The sequence below is a fragment of the Hypanus sabinus genome, chromosome 31 (genome assembly GCF_030144855.1).
Source record: "Hypanus sabinus isolate sHypSab1 chromosome 31, sHypSab1.hap1, whole genome shotgun sequence".
In the NCBI taxonomy this organism is placed as follows: domain Eukaryota; kingdom Metazoa; phylum Chordata; class Chondrichthyes; order Myliobatiformes; family Dasyatidae; genus Hypanus; species Hypanus sabinus.
Genome location: NC_082736.1, coordinates 10,306,758 through 10,317,505, shown reverse-complemented (window position 1 = coordinate 10,317,505; position 10,748 = coordinate 10,306,758). Strand labels below are relative to the sequence as shown.

The 10,748-nt window shown below is 44.4% G+C and overlaps 1 protein-coding gene and 1 pseudogene across 1 annotated transcript; one reads left to right on the top strand and one right to left on the bottom strand.

Annotated features, from left to right (window-relative positions):
• Nucleotides 1-10,748, bottom strand: part of LOC132383849 (uncharacterized) — a 101,098-nt pseudogene that overhangs the window by 88,692 nt on the left and 1,658 nt on the right.
• Nucleotides 9,782-10,399, top strand: LOC132383863 (histone H1-like). The gene has a single exon (XM_059955061.1). The coding sequence runs from the start codon at nucleotides 9,782-9,784 to the stop codon at nucleotides 10,397-10,399; it is 618 nt and encodes a 205-aa protein (XP_059811044.1).

The following is a 10,748-nucleotide window of genomic DNA, read 5'->3' as shown; positions in this document are numbered from 1 at the left end:
AAGAAGGGAGGAGGGCAGAAGAAAGGAGGCCAGTTAGTGTGACGTCAGTGGTTGAGAAGATGATGGACTCAATTGTTAAGGATGTATTTTCGGGCTACTTGGCAACACATGATAAAATAGGACAAAGTCAGCATGGTTTCCTTTAGGGGATATCCTACTTCTTGAGTGTGTTGAAATTCCTTGAAGAAATAAGCAGGATAGACAAAGAGAATCAATGGATGGGTGTGTGTTATGCAATTGGATTTTTAGAAGGCCTTTGACAAGGTGCCACACATGAGACAGCTTAAGTTAAGAGCCTATGACACAGGAAAGATATGAGCATGGATTAAGACTTGGCTGATTGGCAGGAAGCAAAGAGTGGCATAAAGAAAGACTTTTCTGGTTGACTACAATGACTAATGGCATTTTTTGGTATCGCTTCTTTTAATGTTACAGTATATATCAATGATTTGTATGACAGAAATGATGGCTTTCTGACCATTTGTATATTAAAATAGGTAGCAGGAAGCAGAAAGGCTACAGAGAGGCTTAGACAGATTGTGAGAATGGGCAAACATATGGCAGGTGGAATAACATGTCGAGAAGTTTATGGTCAAGGACACTGGTAGAAAAATTGAAAGAATAGACAATTGCTCTGAAAGGAGAGAAACATCAAAATCTGACATGTAAAGGAACTTTTGAGTAGAGGAGGATCCTGAAGGTTCATTTGTACTGTGAGCAATTCTGGGCCACTTATCGAAGAAAGGTGTACTGACATTGGAGAGGGTTCAGAGGAGATTCACGAGAATGATTCCAAGATTGAAGGTTTATCATATGACGACCATTTGATTGTGCAGGGCCAGACTGACTGGAATTCATAAGAATGAGAGGGGATTTCATTGAAACCTACCGAACGTTGAAAGGACTCGGTAGAGTGGATAGGGAGAGGATAGAGGGGGAATCTAGGAACAGAGGGCACAGCCTCTGAGTCTAAATGGAGATGAGGAGGAATTTGTTTAGCCAGACTGTGGCTCAACCATGGAATTTATTGCCAGAGGCCATCATTGGTTATAATTAAGGTAGAGGTTGATACATTCTTGATTTGTCAGGGCATGGTGGGTTAAGGGGAGGTCAGGATATTGGGGCTGAGAGGGAAATGGATCAGCCATGATGAAGTAAAAGAGCAGACACAATGGGCCAAAGGGCCTAACTCTGCTCCTATATTTAATGGTTTTACAACAAAAAGGCTCCATCCCGGACAAAATCTTGGTAAACCTGCTCTACAGTGTTCCTGTTTCCTGCGATTGACATGGGATGGGGACCAGAGACCCAGTTCACTCATTACAGTCATCATGTTCTTTCTGCAGTGTGTCGACCAGACCTGCAGACAGGACTCCAGCAGTGTGGGAACCCACATGTTATCAACCTGGTGCCTAAAACCTCTTTGTTAATCTATTATCTCTTTATTTTCTGCCATTAACACCCGCACCATCCCCAAAACTCACTGTGGTTTACAGATGTAGTTTCACTTCACAGCAATAAGTCTGTTCATATTAAATATCTCAGTGTTAGTTGTCAAATCTCTCTAGCTTTATATTTCACAAATTGCTGGAGGAATCAGCAGGTCAGGTAGCATCTATGGGGAAAAGAGTACAGTCGACTTTTCGAGCCAAGACCCTTCAGCAGTCCTGCTTTTCTTTCCCATACATGCTGACCCATACATCGTGACCCCTGTTTCCATCCAAGGGGTCAGTGTGGACATGGTGGAGGATTACAAATACTTGGGGATATGAATTGACAATAAACTGGACTGGTCAAAGAACACTGAGGTTGTCTACAAGAAGGGTCAGAGCTGTCTCTACTTCCTGAGGAGACCGAGGTCCTTTAACATCTACCAGATGATGCTGAGGATGTTCTACAAGTCTGTGGTGGCCCGTGCAATCATGTTTGCTGTTGTGTGCTGGGGCAGCAGGCTGAGGGTAGCAGACACCAACAAAGTTAACAAACTCAGTTGTATGGCGAGTGATGTTGTGGGGGTGCAACTGGACTTTCTGACGGTGGTGTCTGAAAAGAGGATGCTGTCCAAGTTGCATGCCATCTTGAACAAAGTCTCCCATCCACTTCATAATGCACTGGTTAGGCACAGGAGTACGTTCAGCCAGAGACTCATTCCACCAAGATGCAACACTGAGCATCATAGGAAGTCATTCCTGCCTGTGGCCATCAAACTTTACAACTCCTGCCTCGGAGTGTCAGACACCCTGAGCCAATTGGCTGGTCCTCGACTTATTTCCACTTGGAATAATTTACTTATTATTATTTAATTATTTATGGTTTTATATTGCTATATTTCTACACTATTCTTGGTTGTTGCGACTGTAAGGAAACCCAATTTGCCTCGGGATCAATGAAGTATGTCTGTCTGCCTGGCCTGCTGAGTTCCTCCAGCATTTTCTGTGTGTAGTTTGGATTTCCAGCATCTGCGGACTCTCTCTTGTTTGTAGCTTTATATCTCGCTCTCTTTCTTTTTTCGTACATCTTTATTGTTTTCCTTTACAGTAAGTTCTTTTCCCCTTTCCCAGTTATAGATTTAACACTGAAATGTCTCGCCGTGCAGTCACTGTCCGCTGTTGCTCCTATGATTGACAAGTACATTGCTCCTCCTCCCGGGCTGCGGCCAAGATATCATGTGACGAGCATCCCTTTCGCTGCCCTGATGTCGCAGAGTCAGAGGGCCTCCGGAACGTCGTTGCCTTAGCAACAGGCCCAAGTCTCCACGTAGAAGGATCCTGGGTTGGAAGTGCAGAAAAGGCTTCCCCCCGACGGGGCTTTTTCATGAAGGGCTCAGTGATTTATTTGCAATATTTGCGGGTGACTGGCGGCTTCTCTGATTGACAGCACGCACCCCCCCCCCCACTTCGGAACGCAGCCTCCCGCCTCGTTGCATGTGATGTCACAGTAACGCACCTGTTTCCAAGGCAGCGGGCGCGGGAATGTGGCAAGGCCCCGCGGAGGGGGGAGGGGGAGCGCCTTGGGCCCGGGGGTCTGTGCTTGTTCAACCTCGCCTTATAACTGAAACTGTCCTTCCTGTGATGTGGCAACCGGCTCTGATCGCAAGATTTTAAAATGTTTCTAATGTGTCCGCCACAATCACTGGCAGTTTATTCAAAATACCCACCACCCTCTGCCCATTATGTCTGATCTGAAATACTTGCCTTGTTTTTATCAGACATTTCCTGTGAAAAAGACTACGTGCTTTTACCCTATCTATGCTCCTCATGATCTACAGACCTCTACTAGGATCATCTCTGAATCTGCTCTGCTCCAGGGAATAAAATACTAGTCTATACAACCTCTCCTTGTAACTCAGACTCCCCAGGACAAAGCAAATATCTGCTATTTTTCTTTCTCCCTGCACTCTCTCTAGTTTAAGAACAGTTTCCTACCAACACTATACACAATATCCCCCGTCAGTCCTCACCAAAGACTTTTATATTTACAGCATATTTTCTCAAATCAAAGAAAAACCTTCTCATCTCTGCAATGACTGAAGAAGGCCAGCAGGTCAAACACCATATCTAACTGAGATGTCACTTTCAGTGAACTATGCATTCACATGGACATTGTTTCTATAAATTACTAACAAAAAGATCCCAGCACCTAGAGGCGCACAACTAGACAGAGACCTCCAGTTTGAGGCACAGCCCTCAACCGTCAGCCTCTGCTTCCTGTCACTGAGGCAATTATGAAACCAATCAACTATCTCCCGTGGATTCCATCTCTCAGATCTAACCTCCCAGACCAGAGTCAAAGGCCTGTCTCCCGTCCATTTAGACAACATCCACAACTAACCTCATCTACGCACTTGTGAAACTCCTCAAAGAGCTGCAAGATAATTGTCCGACATGATTTCCCTTGCACACAACTGTGCTGTCTGTCTTGAATCAGACCAAATGTTGGTAGATCCTGTTTCTCAAAACCTCCTCCAATAAATTACCCAACACTGATATCAGACTGATGGGCCAGTAGTTTCCTGACTAGTTTCCTGGCACTGCATTAAAACAAAAGACCTTAAGTTATTGGAGCAGGATTGCGTCTTTTGGCTCATCCAGTCTGTTCCATCATTCCATCATGCCTGATTTATTATCCATCCCAACACCATTCTCTGCCCTTTTCCCATTAAACTTCGATGCCCTTAATAATAATTAAATCATCCTAACCTCTGTTTTAAATAGACCTACTGACTGCCTTCATGGCCGCCTGTGCCAATGAAATGTATCGAAAGATCACCTTCTGAATACAGAAATTACTCATCTCTATTCTAGAAGGGCATCTTTGTATTGAGGGTGTAGTCTGGTTCTAGACTCTTCTATTATTGGAAACATCATCTCATATCAACGCTACCTATGCCTTTCAACATTCAATATGTTTCTATATGATGCTCCCTCATTCTTCTAGACTCCAGTGACTACAGGCCCAGATCATCAAATGATCTTTATATCCTAACTGTTTCAGACTTGGGATCATTCTCGTGAATTTCCCCTGCAAACTCTGCAATGTCAGCACGGCCTTTCTTAGAAAAGTGACCCAAACCTGCTCATGATACTCCAAATAATTTCTGGCTAAAGCTTCAGCATTAGATGCTTGCTTTTATATTCTAGTTCTCTTGGAATGAATGCAGATATTGCATTTGCCTTCCTTACTAGCATCTAAATGTGCACATTAAACTTTAGGGAATCCTGCATTAGGAGCCACAAAGTCCCTTTACATATCTGATTTCTGTTCTTTCCCTGATTAGATGGAGTCTATGCCTTTATTCCTCCTCCCAGTGTTCATGACCACACACTTCCTTACACTGTATATTGTCTGGAACTTCTCTGTCCATTCTCTAAATCTGTCCAAGTGCTACTGCAGACTCCCTGCATCCATAACACTGCCTGGCTCTCTATCTATTTTTGATTCATCCACAGACTTGGCCTCAAAACTGCAAATTCCACGTTAGTCACTCTCCAATCATGTCTAACCTCAACTGATGCCTGTGGTGAAGCAACAATCTCTCCCGTGGCCTCTACAGTGTATTCTCTAACTTCTCACAAAATACAAGAATGTACCTGAAAGGCCCGGTAGGTTTCACAACCTTAAAGCATCTTATGGCCTCCAATATAGATCCCTGCTAACTTGAATGTGGTCGAAGATATCACATCTGATTCATGCCATTTCCGTAACTCCATCACTTTCCATAATTTTCTCAATGGTGAAATAACTGTCAGAAATATTCATGGAAAGCCTCTCCCATTTCCTTCAGTTCCACACACAGATGGCCATCCTCATCTCCAAGCTGAACAATTCTGTCCAAATTCCCTTTTCCTCTGAATGCACCGAGAGAATCTCAGGGGATTTTGCTCAATTTTCCTTCCAAATCCTGATCTTCTCCTATTCTAGTCCTAACTTTTATGAGAGATGCTATGTCTAATAATATTCTCGAACAATTCCCCTGGCATTGATCCAGGTATCACCAGTTCATAATTTCCTGGGTTGACTCTGTTGCCGGAGGAACAACATGCCTTGGAATTTCAGCATTCCCTTCTCTGATCACACTATCCTCCAGGACCACATTGATGAATACTGATATGAAGTACTGGTTTAGTCCCTCACCCACTTCAGAAGTAAACTCTCTCCTTTGTCCTTGTGTTGTCCTACCCTCTCCATAGTGCCCCTTCTCCCCAAAGTTATTTCCTGTCCCCATTTGACAAGTCTGATTCTCTGTTTAACTTCTCTCTTGCTTGCTTCATATTGCATATTCATATTCATATTCTCCAATTTATACATCTGAAACATGCCTTATCTTTCATTTTCTATCAGATTGAATTCATAACATCTCCTACCCCTGTGCCAGACTTTACCAACCTTGTCTTTCTTCCATATAGAAACAGTCTGAATTCTGACCTTTAACCACTAGTCACATGTCAAATGTGGATGGACAAATCACAGCTGCACCCATTCCCCTCACCTCAGTTCCTGTCCAACACAGTTTCCCTTAGTTATATACCGATTAACCACATTACCTCTATGACGAGTCCTGTGCTTACTTACTGCTCTCAGAATGAAATTTCTATCTGTTGACAGGCTCATTTTCCAATACAATGTCTTCTAAAACCCACTTCCCTGGTTAGACTACCCACTTCTATGTTAAGAAACATCCCAGTATTCTTCTAACATACGCAATGATATCTAAGCCCCTGAGTCTAAGGGAGTCCCAGTCAACACTGGGGAAATTAGTCACCCACTGCAACGACCCTGTTGCTTTTACATCTTTCATGTCCTGCTACATTTCAGTTTCTTTACCTTCTGCTGGCATTTGGGAGGCCAGTAGCACAACTCCATTGGTGAATGCACCTCTCTTATCCTGAGCTCTATTCACACTGGATAAACCCTCCAGTGTGTTCTCTCTTAGTCCCTCACCCACAATTCCATATAAAGGCTGATCTGTCATCAGCCTCTTCTTGTATGTTGATCCCACTTCCCTGATTTTATAAACATTTATCTTGCTTCTCTTTAAATCTTTATGGTCATCCAGCGTCTCCACTCCTCTCAGTTAGGGGATTCTAGTGTTTGTTATACAGTGTTTTGTTTGTTTTATCATGTCTGGTCTTGTCGAACAGTGCAGGCATGTTCTTTGGTTTCCTGCAGTTCACAATTTTGTGCACCACAGTCACAAACAGTCATATGATTATGTAGACAGAGAGGGAGTTTAAATGAAGTGAACATGGGCAGTTGGCATATTTTGCATGTCATAGTTCCAAGGGAATCGTTTGCTTGTGCATATTTAGGCACTTATCAAGATCCAATAAAAAGAAGTTAGATTTAAAGAGAGCAGTCATTGTATGAGTGGGCCAAAATTGGAGTGGGGAGATGAGGCTTTGGCACATCTGAGAGGTGTAGGCAAGAAAGATAAGTTTTTCTTTATTCCTTACTTCTTCTGTATTACTCATTTGGAGCAGAAAGGATGCCAGACAAGATACTGCCTAATATCAGCGTCACAAAATTGGGTTGATAGAAGGTGACAGAGGGTGGTTGTGGCAGCTTATCATTCAGGTTGGAGGCCTCTGACCAGTGACGTTCACAGGGATCAGTTCTGGTACTGTCATTTGTCATCGATGTGAACACTTTCTCTGACATTGCTGTGAACGTGATTAGTGAGTTTGCAGATGACAGCGATGCTGTTGGTAGAGTGGGATCCCGAATGGGATGGGGACGAACTGGGGAAGTTGGCCAAAGAATGGCAGATGGATGTTGATGTGGACAAATATGAACTCTTGCATTTTGAGAAGTCCAACCAGGGAAGGACCTGCACAGTAAATTCTGTTCCTTGGAGAGTATTGCAGGCAGAGTGTCCATGGAATACAGAAACATCATTCACTGAAAGTGACAACACAGGTAGTCAGGATGGTGAAGATGATGTTTGGCCTATTTGTCTTCATTGGTCAGGGAAATGAGTTACAGGATTTGGGATGTCATATGACAACTGTAATCGTCGAAGTGAGATTGCACTGTAATGTGCACAGTTCTAGTCACCCAGCTACAGGAAGGATGTCATGAAGCTGGAAAGTGTGGAGAGAGGTTTGAGGAGGGTGTTACTGACACTGGAGGATTTGAATTATTTGCAGAAGTTTGGACAGACTGGGACTCTCTTTCTCAACTGAGAGATTAAGGAGCTGACCAGTGACCATCCAAAGCTTTACAAAATCAGTACGCGATAACTGTTTGTGTCAGGGTAGGGAAGTATAAATTTACAGGACAATTGTTTAAGGTGTAGGGGAAACATTTAAAGGCTACCTGACTGGTGGGGGGATGCTGCGTGTTTGATAAAGGAGACCAACACTGCAGTAATGTGACGGATTTGATGAGATTTTCTAAGTAAAGGATTCAAATAAAATGATGAATGGTGAATTTGATGGGATTACACTGCTCGCCTCCCAATAGGCTGAGATATTGTGGAGCAGACATGTTGGTAAATCACACAGAGGTGTAATGGGAACAGGCTTACAGCAGTCGGGCATATTGACATCCCCAGCATTAACCAGATTACCTTTATATGAAAAGCTTCAGTTTCCAGGAGTAATTTGGCAGATGCAGGATCAGTTCATCCCTCAGCAGAAACAATATTTGAAAGGGAAAATGAGGCCACCATCACCAACAATAGAAGACAAAAGCAGCATAAAATAACATGAGAGAGCAGAGAATATCACAAAAGTTAGTGGGAAGCTAAAGGATTAGGGAACTTAAAAAGAACAGAAGGTAACTAAAATTGTAATTTGGAGAGAACAGATGAATTATTAAAGTAACTGGCCAATAGTATAAAGGAGAATACAAGATTTTTTTCAGACATTTAAAGAGTAAAAGAGAGGCAAGACTGGATCAGGATTCAGGTTTCCCATTCTCACCTTCAGAATCACATCCCTCCCTGATCTTCTTTTACACTGTTTAGTTTATTCAGTATTTCTTATTTAACCTGGCAATCTTGATCATTTAGTGAAGAGGGCCACAGCGTGGCAAATGCATTTCAATACAGATAAATGTGATGCAGTGCACATTGCAAAGTCAATCCAGTGTAGAACTTACACTGTGAATGGTCAGTCATTAGGGAGTGTATTGGGCCGGAGAGATTTAGGGGTAAATCTCTCACACACAGTTCATTGAAAGTGGTGTCACTGGTAGACAAGGTGGTGAAGAACTGGGTTTAACATGCTGGTCTTCATTAGTCAGGGGATTGAGTATATCAGTTGGGACATTATGTTACAGTTGTGTAAGTGACTGGAGGTCACACTTATCGTTTTGTGTACAGCTCTTGTCACCGTTTCAGGAAACGGGGTTAAACTGGGGAGAGTGTAGAGAAGACTTCCAAGGATGTTTCCGGGATCTGAGATTCTCAGTTACACAGAGATGTTGGTCGGACAATGTCCGTTGTTCTTTATTCTTTGGTATCAGAATCATTTACCACCGTGTTACATGACAAGGAATCTGTCTTTTTATTTTGACAGTAGTACAATGCGATGAAGGTGCAGATGTGAACATTGTATCGGCATAACGCCAAGAGATTCTGGGAATCGTGAACAACGCGGACAAAATGCTGGGGGAACCCAGCAAGTCAGGCAGCATCTCCCACCAGAGTCTTGATGAAGGGTCTCAGCCCGAAATGTCGGCTGTTTATTCCCACCATTGATGCTGCCTGATTTGCTGATTTCCGCCAGCATTGAGTGTGTACTGTGTCAGAGAGAGTGAGTTAAAGGAGCGGGCGGCTTAGACCAGTGTCCCTGTGTTTGTGAGTCCGAATACATCGTAGGATTTCTCAGCGCCTCCCGTAGAAAGAGAAAAGATGTTTTTTGTTACGGAAGCACCCACTCCCCGGCTCAGTCCCGAAGAGGGAATTAACCGCAAAGTTTTAATTAGTTTAAATAATTCAGCCAAAAAGCAGAGAACAGGTCTACGATCGGGAGAGAGAACGCGGGCAATGCAGTAATAGAAAGCGCTACCTTTAATCCCGATTAAACTTTCTTTCCAGCGAACATTCTGGCCTCAGTGACAGACAGGGACTAGTCCGAGTCTCCTCAGCGTCCGATTTGAATTGGAATCAGCGAGTTTTTGAGGAGAGAGAAGCACAGAAAAATGAAGCTGCCTGGAGCTGAAAGCAGGATGTCTCCGCCCCGTCCGCACGCTGCCTTTAAATTGCTCTGCGCCGCCACCTTTCGCTTCATTTCTCATTCAGTTCTGATTGTGAGAAGGATTTATCAGAGTCGCCGACATGACCGAGACAGCACCCGCCGAAACGGCTCCTCCAGCCGCACCCGCCGCCGCAAAGAAGACTCCCAAGAAGAAGGCGGCTGCCCGGAGCAAACCAACCGGTCCCACGCTGGGCGAACAGATCGATAAGATCGTGGCGGGTTGTCACGATAGGAAGGGTATGTCCGGTGCGGCCATCATGAAGGCTCTGGCCGACAGCGGTGTCGATGTGGCGAAACGTCGCCCCCAGATCAAGATGAGCATCAAGAGGAAAGTGGAAAGCGGCTCTTTGGTTCAGATGAAGGGTTCTGGTCTTTCGGGATCCTTTAAATGCGGTAAAGGGAAAAGTGCCGTGAAGGTGGTGAAGAAAGCGAAGAAACCATCGGCAAAGAAATCTCCCAGCAAGAAGCTTGGCGCCAAGAAACCAGCGGCTAAAAAAGCGGGAGCTAAGAAACCAGCGGCGAAGAAACACGCATCTAAGAAACCAGCGGCTAAGAAAGCGGCAGCTGAGAAACCCGCGGCTAAGAAAGCGGCGCCGAAGCCCAAGAGCCCCAAGAAAGCCGCAGCCCCTAAGACGAAGGCGGCCAAGAAGCCGAAGTCGAAATCCGCGAAACCCAAGAAGACAGCAGTCAAAAAGTGAATTGAGAATCCACCATATGTAACTATCTGAACCCAACGGCTCTTCTCAGAGCCACCCACATCTCAGAAAAGATCTGATTCAAAGTGTTGTGATTCCCGTCCCGGGTCTGACTGAGCTTTCCGGGGGAACTTCTCACATAGAACCGGAGATTGACGGTACCTGACATATGGTGCGGCCGTGCCGTCTCAGTGTCTGAAATGAGACACGGATGCCCGAGCTGAGATTGAGAGATATGGGATGTGGGCAGTTTCAGGCCCAATTCCTTCTCCGATCTGGGAGAGAGTGACTGAGACATAGACACCTGCGGAGATTCAGCTGAGTTGATTGGGAACTCCTGACACCTATGCGA